The sequence below is a fragment of the Dunckerocampus dactyliophorus genome, chromosome 7 (assembly GCF_027744805.1).
Source record: "Dunckerocampus dactyliophorus isolate RoL2022-P2 chromosome 7, RoL_Ddac_1.1, whole genome shotgun sequence".
NCBI classification, from domain to species: domain Eukaryota; kingdom Metazoa; phylum Chordata; class Actinopteri; order Syngnathiformes; family Syngnathidae; genus Dunckerocampus; species Dunckerocampus dactyliophorus.
The window spans coordinates 23994677-24018795 of NC_072825.1; the positions used below are offsets into that span (position 1 = coordinate 23994677).

Genomic DNA, 24119 nt, shown 5'->3' on the forward strand with positions numbered 1-24119 from the left:
CAAGAATGTGATTGCCGAACAGGTGACCAAAGAGAAGGAAATGACCCAGGAGGCACAGCCTAATCACAGTAAAAATATCACAGTGTATTTCTAATACAGGCACCCTGACTCCTTTTAAAAAAGTAAATGATTCAATAAATAAATAAAGAGGCAAGGCAATGATAGACCCCAAGTTACGCCCTTGCTGTGCTGTAACTTCAGTTTATTTGCTTTCGAGCGATCAAAGTTGTAAAAGTGATGACATCATTGTGAGTTTGGCTCCCTCTAGTGTACTGACGAGACATGCAGGAACCTACGGCGTCCACAATATGAAAATCTTGCCTACATTGAATACACAATCCAGCTCCAGTCTCTCAGTGTGATGCAGTGCAGTGCATCAACCACAGTAATGAACAAATTGTTAAATTAATACGCTTCAACATGAGTGTTATGTATCTTTGTTATATAAGATCTCATTAGATTGTGCTAAGTGACTGTAAATACATCTATGCTGAATATGACTGTCGTGAGGAGCATAAAAAGTGTGATGCTGACAACTTCCCACAGCCGCTGCTCTTGTGAGTGCAGCTATTTGGAGTCGGTGTAATCTATTTGTGCAATGACATGTTCTGGCTGCCATCCAGAAAAAGAGAAGATGCAGGAGGGAGATTTTAGAGAAGGGGGCCGTGCATAGTTCCAATTTATGACAGACCTCGCTGTGCAATAAGTCTCTCTGGGAGTGAACAAAGTGCCATCGCTTCCCATTACCAGTGATTCATGAATAGTTACTGTAGAAGAGTTGTAACTTCATAACAACAATGCCAACAGTCGTGGGATGAACCCATAGAGTAGGAGATGACTGCAGCAATGATTACATGACTTATTTTATTCAGAGATGCTGCAAGGTGAAACTTGCACAGTGCATGCAAGATTAGCGCAAATGCTCAGATTACTGCAATGTCGTTTCTTTACCAAACTGGAAACAGGCGATAATTGGGGAGAGGCTGTTATTTCAAAAATTCATCAACATGAAAACTCAACAACTTAATTATTTAACTGCAATAACAAGTTGGAGTGCATGTGAATGGAAACGAAAATATATTTATGAATAGGTACTGTATATTGCACAACACAGCATCAACAGAACCAATGTTGTAATAGAGGAAAGGCACAAACTGATTAGTTGATGTGTTCATTGTAAACATACACCACAGCAAATGTAACACGCATGAGTTTCACACTAACAGTTGAGTAGCGCGACCTACACTTGCAGAAGTAGATAAAGCTGATAGATTCTAAACACTTATCGTACTGCCATCACCATGTTGCTGCCATCTTCTGGAGTTAATCACAAAAACTATAGCATTCAACATGCACTGCCTAGCATCCAGCATTTAGCATCTAGCGTCAAGCAGCTGGTATCCAGCTTCCATCATGTTGCATAAAGCTTCTATCATCTAGCATTGAGCATCCAGCGTCTAGCATCTAGCATCAAACATCCAGCTTCTAACATTCAACATATAATGTCTAACATCCAGCATCTGGCATCAAGCATCTATCTTCTAGCATTCAACATCTAGCACCAAGCTTCCATCAACTAGCACCTAGTGTTAAATTAAGCATCAACCATCTGGTATCAAGCTTTCATTATCTAGCACCTAACATTAAGCATCTGGTATCTAGCTTTCATCATCTAGTACATAGCATTAAGCATCTGGTATCTAGCTTTCATCATCTAGTACCTACCATTAAGCATCTGGTATCTAGCTTTCATCATCTAGTACCTAGCATTAAGCATCTGGTATCTAGCTTTCATCATCTAGTACCTAGCATTAAGCATCTGGTATCAAGCTTTCATCATCTAGTACATAGCATTAAGCATCTGGTATCTAGCTTTCATCATCTAGTACCTAGCATTAAGCATCTGGTATCTAGCTTTCATCATCTAGTACCTAGCATTAAGCATCTGGTATCTAGCTTTCATCATCTAGTACCTAGCATTAAGCATCTGGTATCAAGCTTTCATCATCTAGTACATAGCATTAAGCATCTGGTATCTAGCTTTCATCATCTAGTACCTAGCATTAAGCATCTGGTATCTAGCTTTCATCATCTGGTATCTAGCATTAAGCATCTGGTATCTAGCTTTCATCATCTGGTATCTAGCTTTCATCATCTAGTACCTATGCATTAAGCATCTGGTATCTAGCTTTCATCATCTGGTATCTAGCATTAAGCATCTGGTATCTAGCTTTCATCATCTGGTATCAATCTTTCATCATCTAGTACATAGCATTAAGCATCTGGTATCTAGCTTTCATCATCTAGTACCTAGCATTAAGCATCTGGTATCTAGCTTTCATCATCTGGTATCTAGCATTAAGCATCTGGTATCTAGCTTTCATCATCTGGTATCTAGCTTTCATCATCTAGTACCTATGCATTAAGCATCTGGTATCTAGCTTTCATCATCTGGTATCTAGCATTAAGCATCTGGTATCTAGCTTTCATCATCTGGTATCAATCTTTCATCATCTAGTACATAGCATTAAGCATCTGGTATCTAGCTTTCATCATCTAGTACCTAGCATTAAGCATCTGGTATCTAGCTTTCATCATCTGGTATCTAGCTTTCATCATCTAGTACCTATGCATTAAGCATCTGGTATCTAGCTTTCATCATCTAGTACCTAGCATTAAGCATCTGGTATCTAGCTTTCATCATCTGGTATCTAGCTTTCATCATCTAGTACCTATGCATTAAGCATCTGGTATCTAGCTTTCATCATCTGGTATCTAGCTTTCATCATCTAGTACCTATGCATTAAGCATCTGGTATCTAGCTTTCATCATCTAGTACCTAGCATTAAGCATCTGGTATCTAGCTTTCATCATCTGGTATCTAGCTTTCATCATCTAGTACCTATGCATTAAGCATCTGGTATCTAGCTTTCATCATCTAGTACCTAGCATTAAGCATCTGGTATCTAGCTTTCATCATCTGGTATCTAGCTTTCATCATCTAGTACCTATGCATTAAGCATCAAGGATCCAACTTCTAGCATTCAACATCCAGCATCAAGCATCTGACATCTAGCATCAAGCTTCCATCATCTAGCACCTAGCATTCAACATACAATGTTTAACATCCAGCATCTAGCATCAAGCTTCCATCATCTAGCACCTGGTATTAAATTAAGCATCAACCATCTGGTTAGAAGCTTTCATCATCTAGCACCTAGCATTACGCATCTAGCATTAACCTTCCATCATCTAGCACCCAGCATTAAGCATCAAGCATCCAGGATCAAGGATCCAACTTCTAGCATTCAACATCCAGCATCAAGCATCCGACATCTAGCATCACGCTTCCATCATCTAGCACCTAGCACTAGGCATCAAGCATCTGGTATCAAGCTTCCATCATCTAGCACCTATCATTAAGCATGTAGCATCAAGCTTCCGGCATCTAGCACCTAGCATTAAGCATCTGGTATTAAGCTTCCATCATCTAGCATCTAGCAATGAGCATCTAGCATTGAAGATTAAGGATCCAGTTTCTAGCATTCAACACACAGCATCTAGCATTTAGCATCAAGCTTCCATCATCTAGCACCTAGCATTAAGCATCTAGCATCCAGCATCTAGCATCAAAGCTCTAGCTTCTAGCATTCAACATAAAACGTCGAGCATCCAGTTTCTAGCATTAAACATAGAACATCTAGCATTCAACATAGAAAGTCTAGCATCCAGCATCAAGCATCCAGCTTCTAGCATTCAACATCCAGCATCCATCATCCATCCTGCCAATCATGCACAGTCACCAGTCAAAGGGCACATGTTTTGAAAAGGATATTCATTGTGAATGATCAATTCTGCCTCCTTGGAGTCCTTATTCATTGATTAGCGTTTCCACAGTGGCTGCTCCTTTCTGAGAGTCACTAATGACATGTTCTTCTTCTTCGTTTGATTAGACTGTACCACTAAACTTGTCACATTTGCTATCCAGCAATTGCACACAAGTTTGAATATAGGGATGTTTTAGGCTCTATGAATTCATTACAGCGCTTATCTTGCTTGTGTCATTGTCTGTCGTCGCTTCCAAACCAGAATTAATACCAGCAGTGTACTTTTCACAATACGCAGCCACGGCCAATTCATTATGAATGAACTCATTTCTAGGCTAGTGAATACATAAGTGTTATCATGACATGAATAAAGTACATTTTCAGAGGCACACTCACAGGCAAGTAGCTCCGCTGCTGTTACAAAAATAGATACGAGGCGAGCACAAAACCCAGGATGAGTGACGTATACTCATAATGTGAGTGTGGGTAGTAAATAACCTTTTGGATTTAACCTTTTTTAGTGTTCTTTATTTGGTATGATGCAGATTTGGACCAAAAGCCTTCTCTTGACAACCATGGGGGCGGATTTTAGTGTGTCTGAGGGGAATGTTCAACTCCCTCTCAATTTTATGACCTTGCTACCGGATGTAGAAAAATAGACATATCTATGCTTTTCAGTCCAAAATTTTATATTTTGAAATGATCCTACTTCTTCTACTACTACTAAGAATGATAACAAAAATGATATTATTATTGTTAACATCATTATTATCATTACTATTATTTGTTGTAGTAATATCTAAACAGAAAAGAGAAAAATATTAAATAAAAGCTGCAGAAAAAAACAATTAAATAAATATATTTTAAAAGTAATACAAATGGGACATGTTAATCTATATTTATATTTACAGTGATACAGTTTTGTTTAAAACAAAACAGGTATACATATTTGAATATACAAGAAGATATATCAGATGGTATAATTTATAATAATTTATTATCAAATATTATAAATTAGATTGTTATTTTTATTATAAGATTTTTTACATTTTTAATTACTCCTACTACATAGCAAATTAAAAGAGTTCCAGAAAAACACATAAATAGATACAAAAAATATTTTATATTTATATTATATAGATAATTTTTTGTTTAAAAACAACTGCCAAATAAAATTGACACACTTGAATTCACAATACAGTTGATCAAAATGCAAAAATTGGTATTAATATGTTCATTATTATACTTAGGCCATACATTCAATGATAGATAACGTTAGTAGCTTTTTATTTTTTAATTGCTATTTTCATCTGACAACAAAAATGTCTTATATGCGTGTGTGTGTGTGTGTGTGTATGAGTGTTACGTGGGGCATGGCTTGCGATGTCGAAACAGGAAGAGGGAAGAATAAGCACATTAAACGTTAGCGCTCCCCATGCAGTACCTAACCAAGGCTGCGCCTTCAAATGCCTAAAAAGTAGTATTTCCAGTCCATTAGGGCTGATCAATGTTCTGCCCTCTGCTGTTCTTAGCTGGTAGTGACTCCGCTGTGGGGAGGGGAGAGTGGGCAGGCTTTTCACTGAGGTCACTAAGGTCATTTAAGTGATGGTCGGGTTCCTCATAAAAGCACCCACATGAGGCAGTCAGGTCACATGACACACACAATGTAAATCTATCTTAACGTAAATCAGTCTTTTACATACATGTTTTGAATGCAGCCCAGTTGTTGTTAGTCAATGGGGGGTTGCCCAGGCTGTTCAAGCGCAGATGAAGCAAACCATTTACAAACTGGTTACATGCTGAGCTCTGTTGGCATTTTCTAGATACTTTTGGTTCTCCTCAGAGGCGCTTTCTCCACCCCCACAAATCACTCCCGCGGCTCGAGCATTGCCTAAACTATGTTGTGGAGACGTGCGTAAGCACTGACTTTCTATTTTAAGCTGAATGAAAAAGAGTCTTGGCACTCGGACTCAGCCAGGAAGAAACCTGTTTTGTTCTAATGAATTTGGCTTCCACACAGGAAATGAACTGTGTTTCATTCTGGCCCACATTGGAAAAACAGCATTTGACTGTTGTGGATTCAGTGAAGCTATTTGTGCAGGATTTCTTTAGAAAAGTTAATAGTTGATTCTTTGTCATCTTAAACAGGCTATGACTCACACTGTGCTCTTGGCTGCTGACGAGGAAAAACATTCACAACTAAAATAAAATATTTCCAAACTTGTTTTCACATATAAAACAACAAGCCAAGGGTATGTCTGCATAATCATTGCCTGAAATGTAAAAATGAAGGGCCTTGAGTATTTAAAGGCCCTCTATTATGCAAAATAGATATTTTAGTGATGTGCTAACAGTAACATGTGTCCTTATAACCTGTTTATGAGTACCGAACGTGTTTGTTCCTCCCTTGTTTGTTCCACAGAAACGGTGCTCAAATGGCCGCTTTTGAAGCGTTCATGTCGTCCTCGTGGACATGATAGCACCTCTGACCTGCATGTCTACACCCACTTTTTGAAAAAAGCAGGCTTCGCTACACATCTTAAAGCTCTGCCAAATATCTGTTCGCTACAGACATGGAAGCAGTGAGTATGATCATTTTGCTTTAATAGCATTTTTTTCCAGCAAGCAGCAAAGCTAATGCTGATGTGTCCTGGCTGGTCCACCAAACCACTACACTAGGTCATCTGGGGTCGCCATGGAAATGCTAGACAGTAAAAGTTATTCCTCATATTGCAAGCTGTTCAAATTGTTACATTATGTTACTTGAATCCAAACTGAATGATAAGTCAGTATTTCCTCACTTGTAAGTAGTAGAATAAATGCCAGGACGCAACTTCTGACCACTGAGGCAAAGTAGAGAAAGTGCTGAGATGTAACATTGCCAAACATGCCTACAAAGAGTTCATGTAGATTTCGTGATCTTGTACTCCGGTCATGAACTGATTCCCAGTCTCAATAGGCTCTTTCATCATGTCATGCCTCCCCGCCATTGAGCCGCGGCCACGTTGCTACAGCCATCTTTCTTAATGGGGACCGGAGACTGTGGAGCTGCCTTGTTGCCATGGCAGCAGGCACTTTCACATTCTCCCCGCATCACGTCGGCGCATTCGCGCTGCTACTTCTGAAACAGAGAGCTCCCGCCACAGAGGCAGAGAAAAGGTCTGCTCTCAGACAGGACCTCGCCAGGGTGGTTTTACCTCCCACTCTGCTACCATTATATGTTGCCATAACGCCATCACCCACCCACCTACTCATTCACCATCCTCTTTTCATCCTCTTTCTTTTTTACTAATGCACAATATTTCCCAGGGGTGACCGCCTCTCCTCCTCTGTACCTGATGCAGTCATATTTTTAAAGGAACTTTTTACTTCACCAAAAGTTACGTTCCACAGCTATTCTCCTGAGTATTTTATGCAGCTTAATTGCGAATGAACGCTACTTTTTACACGTCTGTGTACATAAATATTTGTGTATATGCATGTTCTCCATTACACGGACTTGTTTTCTGCTTTATCTTTTATGTTTGTCTTAATCATTGCATCAATAACGATCACTCCAACCTAACATCGCCATAACACAACGTAAACTATTCATGTCTTATATTCAGAATACACCAGTCTAAATTAAAGATTTGTTTGTATTATTGGAATATACTAAATAATATTGGAACATTAACATTTTTTATCAAATTACTAGTATTACATCCTTTACTAAACAAAATTTCAAATGTAACATTTGTAGTAATTAATAATAATAAAAATATGATACTTAATAAATAATAACATTTAGTTTTAATTGTAATCTTTTATTAAATATAAATCGAAGTTAATTCTTTTAATTAATACGTATCATATATACAGTACATTCAGAAACTTAATATATTGGATTTAATAATCTAGAGTATTAAAAATATAAATAGACTTTTCAATATACTTATTGAATTAATTATTATTGAATTGAATTAATTATTATTATTGAATTAATAATAATAATAATTATTATTATTATTAAATATTATTTATACAATTTTAATCAATATTTATAATAATTATGATATTCTATTCAGTGTAAATATTAAATAATAGATAAACAAATATGGTAAAATGTATTAATAACAATAATATAAAAAAAACAAAAGTATATCGTAAGCATTTAGCAAGCATTCAGACCCCTCTTACAACTCTTTTTAAAAAAGCAACTAGCAACAAATGTTTCTTGTGCTCTTGGAACTAGTCAATGTGTTACTACAGTCATTTTTATTGCAAAGGTTGATTAGAAATCAACAGAGGAGAAGGCGTTCGCGAAGGTGGGCTCTACGCCCCATGAACAAGTCTTTCGTAGCGATGGCAAATTAGATGATGACTTCTAGTGATTTTTAGGATGCCAATACTGTACCTGCGTTTGTTACCGAGGAACTGGAAACACTGTTGGAAAATACAGTCAGTTTAACTGAGCCAACCAAGGACACGTCTCATGCACTGCTCCTCTGCAACGTATTTAATGTTGTGTCAATTAGCTCTGCTGTTAGCAAGCCTCCATGTAAACTGTAATAATGTAACAAGTAAGCTCACACTGGAGTGAGTGAGGAGCTCAGAGCTGAGATGTCGACTAACTGCGTTTGCTGACATAATAATAAATATCCTTCCAAATCACACATTCCTCACTAACAGCATCCTGATCCTGTTTTCCCTCTTTGCATCACGTTTTAATGTGTGTGTGTGTGTGTGTGTGTGTGTGTGTGTGTGTACCATTGCTACATGTCTGGGCATGTCTACTACACCCTATAGGTGGATCTCACAGGAAAACAGAGTGGTGTGGAAGCAGAGCAGCCAGAGTCCAGTGATGACACTTATTTTGGAAACCTGCACTCATTTTCAAGGTAACCTGAATAATTTCTGGTATGTGTGTATGTGCAAAAGTTTTTCCTCGCCGAAGTTAAATTGAAATGTTGAGTGCAGGAAATGTCACCGTCTAACAGTAGAGTATATCGTATATCCTGCCTGCAGAAGCTGGGCGCCACCTGAGGTTTCATGCATTTTTCTGCTGCAGGCTGCTCAATTACAGTACGTGTGGGAGTGTCTAGTGTATGTGTGTATACTGTATATTTTATGTGTGTGTTAAATAATGCAGGAATGTAAAGATAAGATTTCTTAGGAAGATAGTAGTGACAGTATGCACCACTACAACTACTACTACTGCTGCCTGTACCCTACTACTATATTATTATGCAACTCTCCTAGGTTTAATAGTAACTTGGCTGGCATTTCTTTGGATCTTGTAGTATTGTGTTTGACAATGTAGGGTGTAAAACTCGGTGTACAACTTCCTGGTGTTACCCGTACCCCAGGTAATATATCAAACAAATTAACAATTCATTTGAAAATTGGGGGTAGATTGATGCAATGATGAAATATGAGATATCGCTATGTGTCATGTGGTAGAAGGTAACACCAAGTGGACAAGGTTTCCACAAAAGATGAGCTTTGTTGTCTGGATATATTCGAATTTTCACTCTCATGCTAAACAGCACGTTTTTCCAAGGTTGTCAGCCATGTTTTTTGTTTACGAGTATATTTCACAACACAGCAGCAGCAATAAAACTAATGTTGTCATAGCAGTAAGGAGCAAACTGCTCAGCCAGCATTAATAGAGCTGATGACAGCTGAGGAGCGCAACCACCATTATAAAGCACATGCAGCGCTAGATAAAGCTGCTGGATGCTGACCACTCATAATAATTCAAATGTAGCGGCATTACTAACTGAACTCTTATTACTTTTATTAACTTAATAAAAAACACATCAGCAGGTTGCCTACAGCCACAGCTGGTTCACAGCTTTTTCACCAGTGCTGACTACAGAACCAGGTTCTGTGCTGTGTTCTGTGCTTTGGTCTGCCCTTTTCCAAGGTTAGACACTGGTGAGGGCCAAATGTACAACGGCTTCCCCGCTGCTGTTAAAAGTTAAGGGTTGATAGCACCGTATTAGTTTAAATGTGAGCCGTCTTCTTCTACTACTGCTGCTCCATTGTGACACGTACGCCTTGTTGCTGCCCCCTGCATGGTGGAGGAAGCACTGCATGAAGGAGCACTTCTCTAGTTAGACTGAACTGTTTACATTGTTTGGGTGCTGTTTGGCGGGCTGGATGTGGCCCGTGAGCTGCCTATTGAAGACCCCAGCTATAGACGATAGAAGATAGCAGTTAATTGATTAGAGGTGTTAACTGGAGTATTTAAGTTACTTTCCACTGCAACCCTAAAGGTTGGACCTCGGAAGTGTCAGAGTGCGAATATTCCCTACTGTCCAGCTGTCTGGAATGTAGCCCAAGACGTTCTACTTGCCCAGAGAAAGCATATGGGAGCCCCGTCTGCTGTATTTATTTGGACCTCTGATAGCTGTATGTTATATTCTCTCCTCCCCAGTGTGCTGTCATGTTGAAGGGGCCACCTTGCATGAGTGCCTGCAGAGGAGCAGATAGCAGGCTGGCCTGGCACAAGACTGGTTGCCTACAGCCTGGCTCTTTCTTTGCACCATGCCAGGCAGGGGGAAAGCAGACTGAAGAGGGCCAAGTATGGGTGTGGGTGTTTGTCAGTGCAGTGTGTGTGTGTGTGTGTGTGTGTGTGTGTGTGTGTTTATAGAGGGGAAATATATCTGGGGGCAAAGACAGGGTGCTGACTGGCTTAGACCTGCATGCTTGTTGGTTACTCTGAGTCATGTTCCATCTGAAGAGAGGCTCAATCATTGCAGGACAGATTAGACGGAGATTTGCCTTAGAGAGGGCAAATGCATATGAAAATGAACAAGGGCACAGCATTAAAGGGGCTTTGCTAACACACTCCACAATTTAATCCTCAGTCAGTTTTGCGCGCATGCATATGTGCCAGTGTCTCTGCATGGAGAGTTGTTTGCATTCATGCACATCCATGTCTGTCTGTGCAAACCCTCTGTGACTCTCCAGTTCTGCCTCCCGCCTTCCCCATCCCACTGTTGCTCCCTCCCTCCCTGTGCAGCGTAGTCTGGGCACTGAGCCAAGTAGTGTGTGTGTGTGTTTTTTTTTTTTTTGAATGAATACCTGATGGCTGATGGGGCTGGCGGAGGGGGAGGAGCTGTGTCAGTTGGAGTACTGAGGGAGAGAGGCAGGGAGGAAGAGGAGGGAGAACCACGGAGGGAGAGAGGCTGCCAGGCAGACAGAAGAGAGTGAGGCGGTCTGGTGGCCTTGCATAACACACGTTGGAGAAGCCTCGCACGCAAGACCTGGTGTGGGCTTTTTGCACACAGGAAAGGGGGGGGCCTGGGGGAGGGGGGCACCTCCTCTGCCATCAGGCCGATTGCAAGGGGCAACGGAGGGGCAACTCTTGAACAGAGTCCTCACAAGAGGGGCTGGAGCACAAAGGAGAGGATCGGGAAGAGGACGCTGCAAGGAAGCACGTCTCCAGGATCCACAGTGGAATCGTTGCACATGCTCAGCAAGCAGTGGCGGTGGAAGGACTGGTGAGCTATTCTTAGTACTCTAACCAGCAGAAGGGGAGTGGGAAAGGAGGAGGGAGGGGTTGTATCTTTTTGATTTGTGGCATAGTAGTATATTCTTCCCTGCTACTATACAGTCATTGTAAATCGGAAAAAACAGGGAGTGCTACGGTCACAGCGTCCTGACAGGAGATGAAATCTAGGTGCTCACTTGGAGAAGCGGGGATGCCTGCCTGCATGTCTGCACATCCGACTGTGTGTTCTGTGTATGTCCGGCGGTGATGCAGAACTCTGGAGTCATTGTAGAGACAAACAGCCTGAACCCAGTGCCTGTTCTTTGGCTGTAGTCAACCACACAGTCCGGTCCGCCTCTTAAAGGGACACACACGCAACCATATTCGAGAAGGGGGCAGGAAAATGGCTCTTTTTGGACATTTAGAGAAAAAAAAAGCATTAGACTGTATTGATCTGCTTTGTGCAGGGATTTAGGCAACCACCTATTTATGTGCAGAGAATCCCGCATGCACAGTGGTTCCCCCCCGCTGTTTCAAGCATGCTCAGATTGATAATGATGATGTTTTTGTTTTCTAAATATAGCCATTGCTGTATCTATGTCTGGTCTAGCAGGTGAGATATCAAACTATTGACACCATGTATGCTACTCCATGCTTATTGCATTTTCAGGGGATTCTAGCTCAGTCAGGACTCTGTATTGTGTAATATCACCCCTACCTCGCCTCATCCTGCTGCAGAGAGATGTTATTGCTATGAAGCGGTGGATCAATGCGAGCCTCGGCAGGGGTGGGAGGGATTGTACTGCTGCGTATCTGTGCCTTCACCTGGAGTCAACACAATGATCACACAAACCCTCGCTCTGTGTTTTTTGTGAGAATCCCCCCCCCCCAACCCCGTCTCTGATGTCATGCCTTCATCATACATGTGTTGTCAGAGGTGATAGTCCAGGGTTGAATCCCGAGCTGTGACATTCATGTCTTGAAAGTCCGCCTTTGTTCTCCATAGTAACACTCATGTGCTAGAGTCACTGATCTAATAATAGGCTGGGAGATCAAGAGAGGTTGTTTATGTGTGACCATGTGCTATGTGGAAGCTCATTTAAGGGAAGGGTGCGGTATTATTTGCATAAGTATTGCATTTTTGTGTCTGGTGGTCTTTTCTTGCTTGGATGATGATGATGTCATTACAGGTGTTGCTTAGGTGGGGTTGTTGCAACACAGTGATGCTGCATGTATGTGTGTGTGGTGTCATTGCAAGGCGGGGGCTGATGCTGCAGGCGCTGCTCAATGTGGGTCAGGAGAAGCGGCACTACGCCTCCCACCCTCTCCTGCATTCTCACTCCCGCTTCCCCATTCCGTATCCTATCCTCCGCCTTTCTTCCATCCACTCCGCTCTATCTGTCATCCTACATTGCCGCTCTCCCTCTCCTCCCCCTCACTCTTTCTCTACGCTCCTCCTTTGTTACATCTGTTGGCTCTATGAGGTTTCATGATCACATGAAATGCTTAGATTTTTGCTTCCTTTGCAAGCTGTGACCTTGTCCTGCCATCCAACAAGAAACCGAACAAGGTCCACTTCAGAAAACGGGTAAAAAAACATTGGCATTAACAGCTGTAACAAAATGGCAGCAGTTGCATTTGTAGCAAGTATTCAGCATCCAGCAACTTTGTCTACCTCTTCATGTGCTTAAAAATGTTGGATTGGGCGTGTATATTTTGGTTACCTCATATGTAATATTGGAATGTTAATAATGTGTGAATGGATATGTGTGTGTGTGTGTGTGTGTGTGTGTGTGTGTGTGTGTGTATGTCATACAGTAAATCTTTACACTGCCTCTAGCCCTGCCCTGTGCAATGACCCACAGATAAGCCTGCAGGAATGAACAGAACATCTAAGAAAGTGCAATGGCAGGGAAATATGTGCATGAACTCATTATATGTACAGTGTGAGGGTGCATAGTAAACAAGTGTAACAAGGTTATGTGTGCACAAATGTACAGTATGCAGCTATAGAATATGTTGCTTTATTGCTGCAGTCAAATATTGACAGTGTCTCTGTGCTGAATGGGCTTGTTGACATCGCTGGAAACATACTGTACAAGTACAGTGAAGTGAAAAGATTACGTGGTGCGTGGTGATGGGATGTCCTAACTGTAAATGACATTTTTAGTGCTCTTTCAAAATGGTTTGGAAGACATGCTAGCATACACGTATACAGACATCCTCAAAGCCTCAAGTCCTGCCTGTGTCCCCGCAAGACATTTTGCTTGATGGTGGCCATGTTTTTCAGTCAGTCTTGCTGAAACTTTACTGACACATGCATGTCAGTCCCATGAAGCTGTGTATCATTGTATTGATTTTCTCGAAATTTCAAGTCAATCCGACTTAACTTTTGGGCTTTAGTACCAGCACCACCCTGTAGTGCATTTGTCAGGAAAATAATAGCACAAGCAATATGTTTTTGCTAAATTTTCACCCTTTTGTGTGCAGTGGTTCAGGAATAGAGTTAGCTTATACAAACAAATACAGTCACATGAAAACATTATGACAGCTCATGCAAATGATACCATTTGTTATTCATTCACCAATCCAAACTGTTTCACTGTACCAAAAAAATGTCAGAAGTCAGTGATAGAATTGTTACAGCTTGCAGAATGTCCCTTCTTTTGTTCTCGCTCTCAAATGCACTCTCTGAGGTGAAAGTTATATTTACAGTTGCCCTCACTCAACTCAAGGTCTTGACGTGTTGGAAAAAAAAGAAAAAAAAACTGTTCTGAGATTGTTACTCTGTATCGTTCTTTCACCCTGGCTTGCTCTCTCACAACATACTGTAAGGTCATGTGACAGGACAGCTATGCATGCATCACCACTGACTGTTGCCCAGGAAACCTGGTCTACTGTTAAAAATATGCTAGTCACAACACTCTACTCCTTTCTCATTAGGGAAAATGGACAATTTTGACCACTTCTAGTCTGTGTAGATGTGTGAATGAATGCATAGATTCCACTGTCAAGGAAATATGCACAGACTATCCTGCTGCAGCAAAACTTCAATCAGTAGTAGTAGTTACACCACCCAGTGGCGAAAGTGGGCACAACACCCTTACAAACATGAAAGCAGGCACAGTGACTTATGGTGACTTATGATAATGGTGGGCTTTTTTTAAGCAAATTTAAGAAAACACAATAATAACTGGTGCACACGTAACACTTCAAAGATGTACAGTGGAACCTTGGTTAGCGTCATTAATTTGTTCCAGAAGGTCTGACTCTAACTGAAACGGATGTTAACCGAATCAATTTTTCCCATAAGAAATAATGTAAATCCAAAGAATCCCTTTCAGAAAGCCAAAAATGTTAACACAACACATGTTTTTATAGTTTTACAGTTATAGTTTTACATGCAGAAAACAAGGGCGGCACGGTGGCCGAGCATGTTGGTCACACAGTCAGGGGATCGGGAAGACCTGGGTTCGAATCTCCGCCTTGGTATCTCTGTGTGGAGTTTGCATGTTCTCCCCGTACTTCCGTACTTCCGCCCACATTCCAAAAAGATACATGTTAGGTTAATTGGCGACTCTAAATTGTCCATAGGTATGAATGTGAGTGTGAATGATTTACTCTGCGATTGACTGGCGACAAGTCCAGGGTGACCGGAGTCAGCTGGGATAGACCTTAATGAGGATAAGCGGCATAGAAAATCAATGCAGAAAACAATTCCAAATGCATATAAATGATGAATGAAATAGCTAAACGAACATTTAAGGTTACTTTTACCTTCATTGAAGACATGACTGAAAACAGCAAGGTGGTGGTGGTTGATCTCGCTGCAACATCATGTGTTTGTGAACATCTTCAATGAAGGTAAAAGTAACCTTAAATGTCTTCGTTCATCACTTCATGCATGTAAAACTATAACTGTAAAACTATAAAAACGTGTTTTGTGTTAACATTTTTGAGAGTCAACCGCTGATGACATCATAGACGGGGCGACATAACTTCCTTTTCCGGTTGCCATTTTGTTTAGCTAGCTAATAGGATGCTAACAAGGGAGGACGTTTTGTGATTAAAAAATCCATTAAGAACACAGTTGGACTTGCACAGTATATTAATAACACGATGAGACGTGCACCATATTCACAGGAGAATGCACGCAAACAGAGGCAAAATTGTGGCGTACATTTTTGAAAAAACATGCTAACTGAGGTTCCACTGTATTTCAATACAAATTCAAATGTTGCATAACCAAAACATTCCAATACAATACCAACAGATGAATAGTAGACTGACCTGAAATGAATAGTAGACAAAACCAGTTAGGCAATGGAAATACAAAATGCAGCCTGAAGCTTACCTTACTACAGCTTCACAAAATATTTGGCGGTTGTTTCGATCTTCTCAGACTCCTCTTCTAGCATGTTTGATAATGTCTTTATTAAGCTAACCCTGCAGGGATAATGGGAAAATAAAACAGTAAGTCAGGGCAAGTTGACCATTTGTGTAACCAAAATGCGCTTAACAAAGTTTCTGATGTCTCTGTCGTCAGATTCCCACCAACGTGGTAGAAGATCCATCAAGGATGATTCCACATGAAGTTAATGGAGCTCATTATATGAGCTGGAGAGACTCCATCTTCTCTGCATTGAGACCTGGAGCTGTATGGTAGTGACCACACCCTGGCAAAAGGGAAATACATTAACACTGAGAAAGAGAGACTATAGAAGTGCCAACAACTACATTTAAAAGATATCTGGCACAATGAAATCCAATCAGGAGCGGAGTAATGGATGCCTGCCGCCTAAAAAGCGAGAGATCCTAGCACTGGAGCAGAGGCCAGTGGTGGTAGCTCCAGCAACTCCCCCCGTGGTCCATCCTGATCCCACTCCCCACACTGAGAACCTAGCATGGCTGGCAAGTGTAGCCAGCGAACGCTGCAGGTCCAGAGACTCAGAGAGCCCAAGACATCCCAACTCGTCTACTTCCTCTTCTTCTCCTCCGGCTTCCATTGCAACATCATCTGCTCCTCTCTCTGCTGTGCCATTGGCCTCCCTACCTGCAGTCTACCCCACAGCCATTCCTCAGCACAGTGGAACCATCCAGTTCGCTCAGCTTGGACCCAATGTTCAGTTCATCAGCTCTGGGCCCTATGCTGGCTACATCTCCTCTCACGTAGTCCCCGCAAATACCAGCTCTGTGGGACAGCGCTCCCAGCTGGAGGGTTATACCACCACCCTGATATCACCTAACAGCAAAGGGGAGCAGCAGTTCCACATTGGCACCACTCCTACAGAGCTTGCACCTGTCTCACTCCCAAGCTCTCCACAAGTAACCAACCAGTACATCCATCTCGATAACAGAACACCTCTGACTGTCAGCGGAACCACCGTCCCACCACCTGGAGCCCACCTTCAGCTCCACCCTCACTCTGCCGTCCTCCCTCAAACACTCACCCTGGCTCCCTCTCAGCTGCTGGTTCAGTATTCAGATGGTTCTGCGGGAAAGAAACCTGAGGTGCATGCTAAGGGTGTGCTGAATGGCGAGCTTGAATTGGTCAAACAGATTAAAGCTCCCGCTCAGATGACAAATCATCAACAAGTCCAGAGCTATGAGGCAAGGCACATCCTTGTGCCTGCAGAGTATGGCCAGAACCCAGCCGGACTCCAGACTTCCTTGGTGCTTGTGACCCAGCCAAATCAAGGAGTTGATCAAGAACAGAGTACCAATAAGATTTCCTTAGTTCAGACCGAGAAGGGAGGTATCTGTTTGGGGAAACCCATATCGAGATCTTCCTCTTTCTCCTCCCTCTCGTCGTCAGAGGTGGTGAAGTCTGTCACCCCCCATGCAGTCATGCAAACCACTCTTCCCCCTGAAGAGATGCCAGTCAGTCTTTATTCGTCCACGCAAGCACCCATCATTGGCTATATCACCAGTGCCAACCAGCATGCAGTTAGCTACCACGCAGCACTGCCTCAGCACCTGGTCATACCCAGTGGTCAGTCCTTACTCATCCCAGTCAGTGGCGCCAACAACGGCACAGAAATGGAGGCCAGCCGTGCTGTTAGCTCTCTGACTGCTACCACAACGCCCCAGATATCCACTGCCATGCCTCATGCCTATCTCGCCACAGCCCTATCCAAATGTGAGCCAATTGGCCCAGATGGAAATCAAGCACCTCCCGCTGCAGCCCCAGCCCTCCCTGCCTTGCCCTCAAACCCAGCCCCTGCAGTGATGGCAACTCCCTCTCCAGTCCCAGCTCCGGTCCCTGTTCCTGTCAATGCTCCAGTCTCCACTTCCATCCAAGCTTCTCCCACCATATCCTCTCCCGCCTCCCCTGTGGCGCTCCCGCCCTTCTTCATGAGAGGCTCCATCATTCAGCTTGCCGATGGGGAGCTGAAGCGTGTGGAGGATCTCAAAACCGAGGACTTCATTCAGAGCGCGGAGATCAGCAGTGAGCTGAAGATCGACTCCAGCACCGTTGAGCGAATTGATAGTGGCCAGACTCCTAACGCTGTGGTCATACAGTTTTCTGTGGGGGAGCTCAAAGCCCAGGTGAGATAAACATGATTCATTCTTTTTGTATGGCATATTAGTACTACCTCTATTAAAAGCCTCTCTGTAAAATATGTCTCCAAGTCTTCCCGGCTGTAGAATAAAAATGGTAGAAAATGCTATATACTGTATTAATAAGGAGCCAGCATCTTCAGTATATTGTTCAGTATATAGAGACTATAACATTCAAATGTATCAGTGCAGCTATTATTAATATGCAGGCTTGTTTCTCACTTTAGCAGATAAGCTTTCTGCTGTACAAATAAAGTGAGATATTATAAGCTCTTCTTTTTAATAAGTAAAAGTAAAAGTCAGGAACAGAAGTACACTAAGAATACTACTCAAAAAACAGAACAGACAGAATGAACTTACTGACTGGTATATAAGATGACCTCTATTTTTGAAGATCAGTTTTTGGAAGAATTTTTCTAAGACAAAAACAATAAAACTTCTTCAAAGAAATATCAATATTTTAAAAATATCGATATCTCGCCCAGGCCTAAGCCCAAATCCCCAAAATCCCCACTGCATCAATACATGATTTACTATTCCTTGTAGATATCTTCTGAATAACTGCTAGCTTTATCCGAATTTTTGCAAAATGCTAACAGTCCACAAATGTGTGTTTCTGCAGGTGTGTGTGGAGGTTCTGGTGGAATATCCCTTCTTCGTATTTGGTCAGGGCTGGTCCTCCTGTTGTCCTGATCGGACCACGCAGCTCTTTGAGCTGTCTTGTGCTAAGCTGTGCGTGGGTGATGTCTGCGTGTCTCTGACCCTTCGTGGTCTTAGGAATGGTTCACTACAAGACACCCAAGCTTTGGGGGCCAAGCTGAAGACCGCCTGTCTGTCGGACCCCTGCAACAACACAGATCCGACACATCAGAGGTCAAACACTGCAGGCAGTAAGAACGGCCTTCTTACGAAGGCCTCTGGTGTTGACAGGGAGCAGATATCTGGACCTGCATCAGGACTGGGGCTACCTACCCAAATGGGACTAAATCCAAGATCAGCGGAGGGGATATGTGGGGGAGGTCCCATGCCGGTAACTGCAGACGTGAGACAGGGATCAGAGAAAATAGATATGCCCACGCTGTCTAAAATACAGTGCAGAGATCCAGACAGAATCACTGTCCGCAAGAGAAGATGGTCCGCTCCAGAGAGGGACCAGAATGAGAGAGCGGAGGGGGAGCCTCCGTTGACTCTGCCCTCCATCATCCCTCAGGAGGTAAAAATCAGCATCGAGGGCCACTCAAGCAGTGGCACAGAAAGATGCTTGAATAAACCGTAGACTTTCGGGGGAAGGTAAAATGAAATTTGTTGGCATTGTGTTCATACCCTGTTGTGTTCCCTCTACTGAGACTACAAAACATAGCAGAGTTGACACAGGACCACCATTTTTATTTCTGCCATATGTCAGACACCAAGTGCAGTGTGTTGGCGCACACGCTGTCCAATCAGTGCAATCAATGCTGTAAGCAAAAATGAATGCAGTGTGAATGTGGCGCGTGAGTGCTGGTAAGACGCCTATTTGCGTGTCAGAACAGATGTCCATGTGGAGAAGGCCGATCATCAGTTTTGTTTTGTTTTTTTGCTTCTTTGGGTTGTAGTGATGTCATGAGTACAATTAAGAATGAAAAAAAACAACCACTTTGGATGATTTATTTATGTTAATTTGGCAATGACCACAGCAGAGATCTTTTGATGTGTCACACATCTGTTGAGTTTTTAATTAATATCATTCAGTCGTGTTGCTGCTAGGGTTAGGCATCATTTCAGTTTGATACCGGTTACAATCCTGATTCCTCGTTTCGATTCCGGTTCCTAACGGTTCTCGATTCCGATGCTGTTAATAGGCGGGGTCATATAAGTTTGCAACTTACTGGTTTGCAAGAGCTAACCAGAGTTCTTTTTGATGAAATTCTCCATGATTTTTTCAATGATATGAACTTTTTATCGACTTTAATATGAATTTCTCACAGGGCTATTTTCAACCAGTATACAAATATCAAACCATTCAACTTGAACATCGATGTTATGAAGTTTCTTTATACAGGAGTACATTTTTACAAAAGATGTTTACTTTTGAAAAGCTCATCAAAAAACATTTCCACGTATGCTTTTAGTTGTTATGTGTCAGTGAGTGTGTGATGCTACAGGCACTTGAACATACACTAACCTGGGTGGGTGCAGAATATCAAAGAAACAACTTGTCAAAAATGTGTCTATGAAAAGTACACAGCCTACCATATTAACACTAGTGTACCGTGTATGCTGCCTCAATATTGGTGTAAGCTATTTTTAATGACGCCCTTATTTTTGATCACAAGTAAACAAGATGTAGCCCACAGCGATCCTGTCCTTGTTTTACACTGAACTTCCATGACATCAGTGGACATCATGAAACCCTTGGTTACAATGGTATGAGACAGACATTCATTTATTGTTTAGAGTGCTTAGAGGAAGTCCGACGTTGCGCATCAAATACGGGGCACTCTGTTATTTCTACACCAATCATGTTGGTCGTGCACCCTCCTTTGCATGATATGTTGCAAATGCACACTTTCTTCTTACAAAGTTAAGCCAAACATTTTAGTTCTTCTTCGTTGGTATTTCTTCCGGTCGGCAAAGCGAGCGTCGAAACTAGGAATCGAAATGAAAAAATGCAAACGACCCCGGGAGAATCGCAATGCTCGTCCCGGCTCCCATCGATGCTCGAGACTGGATGCCCAACCCTAGTTGCTGCAGATGTGAGTGTATGTGTTGATGTGTTTGTGTGTTCATCAGCACACGGAGTACAGGGAGTCAGGTATGAATGTAAACCACTTTTTGTCCTCAAGTTGTGAAGTGCTGTTTGCTGCACCAGCGTTATGTGAGTTTGATATTCGATGCGTTTGCAATATGTGTGTGACAGCGGTCGCACATACACACATTCCTTATACTACAGTACTAAAGAAAGCAAGCAGCAGCAATATTCAGGTGTCTTCAGACCTTGCTGTTATGCAGCATGTCGATGATAAAGGAAAGAAAGTATCTGGATATGTTTATAGTAACTGTCAGAACAAAGTACATCATTTAACCACTTTTGTACCATTGGCACTTGAGGACACATCTATACCCATTACATACTGTAGGTGGTACATGAGTGTGGATTGTACCTCTGACGGTATGGATTTAGACTGCAATACGAATAGAGCTGGCAGATCCTTAATTTTATGAATTAATCCTGGGCCACTTTAAGGCTGCACAGCAAAAAAGCAGCACTGAATTCTTAAACATGGCTGACGTACCAGCGAACCATTGCCTTATTACGCTTCTGCATCAGACAGGGAGCAACTAGTGAAGTGCGATACCACTGATTTCATTTCCGATTCAGCACTGACTTCAATTCAGGCTGTTATGGTCAATACTGATCCGATACCAATAGTTTGTGCAAATACACCTGATGTGTCTGGTGAATTTTAAAAAGTGGTGTATTTCAAATCCTAGCGTAGCTCATAGCATAGAGCATACAAGACTTCACAGTCATTTATTGTTTTCAACTCTGAAGAATATTGACAATATAGCCAAGCTAATATACAACAAACAACAGAAAAAACAGAACAAAATCATATAAAATATGTGAAATGGTGTTTTAAACAACAACAAAAAGAACACAAGTAAAAAAATAAATCTATTCAAATAAATGATGATTTATTAAGAACTACTATAACGATGAAAACTAATCCACAATTCCCACATGGTTATGTTGATGATCGGCCATCGTTTCAACAGACTAAAAGAGCAGAGCGCCTCTGCACTTATGCATTATGTGCTTACCGGAACTACTAAAAAGTAGTTCCCACCAACAGCGTATCACTTAGGCAAGAGCGCAATAATGAGTTACGTTCCCCTGTGTTCCTGTTAATGACATACATTACCTCAAAAGTATCAATAGTATCGGAGGTATTGATATTTCAGTATCACGCCACACATCACTAGGAGCAACTTCAAGCCTGGGAAGCCTGATTGAATTCGCTCCCCCTTGTACCTGTATTTCCTGAGGGAAATATGCGGCTGGTAGGTGATCTTCTAGCGAGCTACATCAGCAGCTACATGCTCCGGTTGCACCCTCACGATGAAGCAAGTGCCACTTTTCCACTGCTCAGTACTGGCTCAGCTCTACTTCGCCTTGTGATGGACGCATCAGTAGGAACAACATTGGAGCAGAACAAAGGTCTCCTGTATTAATTTTACTTAAGAGGAGACTGAGGGCAGCAAGAAAATGGACCACTGCAGAAAAGTGGGAACTGTGGGATATAACACAGTACTGTGTCCACAACTAGAAGCACAGTAAGCTAATATTAGCTTCTTTTATTTTTGTCGTCTTTGTTATTTTCGTGCACAGTGGATCTCCCTGCACATTGACGTCCAAAATATTTTTTTCTCCAAAAATAGGCTCTTTTTTTCCGCAGAAAATTCACCAGTTATGTAGTCGGTAATCAGTTATGAATACGTGATAGTAGAGGTAAAATGTCCGGCATATTTTTAGCCCACCGTTTTACATTTTTATTTGAGCTGTGTGTAAAGAATAGACCTTTTTTTGCGTATCAATTACTCCCGGAACGTAACTTACGGTATATTGTTACGGTAATGTTAACATCAGTGACATATCTGCCTGAATGATGAGCAACCAGCAATGGTTTACCTAAACAGCATCGTCTTGGCACACTTGGAACCCCCCGACTCACCAGGCACTAAAAATAGTACCTGTTTTGTGAGCCGAGTAAGTACCGTGCAGTGGAAAAGGGGCATAATGTTCCGTGACCATCGGAGCCCAATGGTTTTCTATCTGAAATACTGCTTAGTCTCAGTTCTTTCTTTCTGGAGTTCTGCATTCATGAACGAGCACCTTCTTTAAAATTCTAGGTCAGGGCAATTCCACTCGCGGCCCGTAGGCCAAACTCAGCCCGTGAATGACCCCAGACCGGCGTACATGCTTCCCTCACAGCTTTGAAGCGACTAACAATGTTGCAGCCGATTCCTAAAAACACTGGAGCACTCCTGTCACAGGAAGGACGGGTATTTTTGTGGAGTGTGTCCTTAAAACAGCCCTGTTATATAGAGGATCTTTGACGAGTGTAAACATACTGCTTTTGTTTGAATTTCAGACTTCAACTCATTTGAATATAACAATGTAGTCGAATAGCCCGACATACTCTTCCTTGAGTTTGACTTCTGAGGTTCTACGCTTTTTGCCAACGCAAACTGCTACCTGCACCAGCGATAGAGTGCTGCACAATCTTATTCGTAAAAACACAATACACACGACAGCAACAGAGCGCGCTCGGTAGTGCCGAAGGAGTTCGATAAGTCAGGTGATCGTTGCGTTGCGAGACGTTACAAAATCAGGTTTGGCTGACCGTGAAAACCAGGCGTGGCGACAGTGAAGTTCTGTCTACACCTGCTACTAAAGCATAGAATAGAGCCAAAATCTTACAGTTCATACTCAGGAAGGGTGTGTGTGTGACTGTAAATGTGACTGTAGATGTACGATCACTTGTGTGTGTGTGTGTGTGTGTGTGTGTGTGTGTGTGTACATTCTGAGCAGCAGCACTTTTGATGAAGCATCCGGCGGGTGTACAACACCCAATGTGGATAATCAGCGGACTGTTTTTCATCCTGTCCTTCGTGTATAATGATGGTTGGGAATGTAAACACTTACGGGACAAACTATCTCACCTTTATTTTTGATGATGGATAGAGCTACTATTTAGAGGAAGATTTGTACAGTGAATTGTATCCTAGAGAGTGTACAGTGTGTGTATAGATATTCTAACCCTTATGTAGCCTATGTACTGTATGTGCCACGGCGCCCTATTTCTTCAGTCATTCCATTGACGCACCTACAGTATCCAAGTGGCCCCGTTCATGAATGTGACACCATCTTTTGAATATGGCCTCCTTGTGCTTGCACAATGTCCAATACAACACACGATGATCCATCCGCCGTGATAGCCACTGACCTTTTCTAACTCCTGTGAGGTGTTTTTTCTTGTAAAGCATAAAAAAAACCAACAAAAAAAACAAACCCAGACTGTTCTGTTTGTGTTGTGCTCAGGCTACACACTGCCCACTGACTGTTCTCCACGCCACGTGCTTCACATCGATGTAACGCTACTACTACGCCAACAGTACGGGTTTCATTTCTTCTCCCTCGCGTTCTGGTGTGAAAGGAATATACGTAGAGGTTGGTTTTCCATGTGTGTGTTTGTTTCTTTTACCAC

The 24119-nt window shown here is 42.1% G+C and overlaps 1 protein-coding gene across 1 annotated transcript; it reads left to right on the plus strand.

Annotated features, from left to right (window-relative positions):
* Window positions 1–10985: 10985 nt before the first annotated feature.
* LOC129184801 (ataxin-1-like) lies at window positions 10986–23923 on the plus strand. Its single transcript, XM_054781139.1, has 3 exons — window positions 10986–11317; window positions 15854–17856; window positions 18491–23923. The coding sequence occupies exons 2-3, from the start codon at window positions 16066–16068 to the stop codon at window positions 19142–19144; spliced, it is 2445 nt and encodes an 814-aa protein (XP_054637114.1). The 5' UTR covers window positions 10986–11317; window positions 15854–16065; the 3' UTR covers window positions 19145–23923.
* Window positions 23924–24119: the final 196 nt, after the last annotated feature.

Excerpts from the sequence above, each read along its gene's own strand:
- LOC129184801 (XM_054781139.1), top strand. The coding sequence starts at position 16,066 with ATGAAATCCAATCAGGAGCGGAGTAATGGATGCCTGCCGCCTAAAAAG. Across the intron at positions 17,857-18,490 it reads TGGGGGAGCTCAAAGCCCAG|GTGTGTGTGGAGGTTCTGGT; the intron begins GTGAGATAAACA and ends GTGTTTCTGCAG.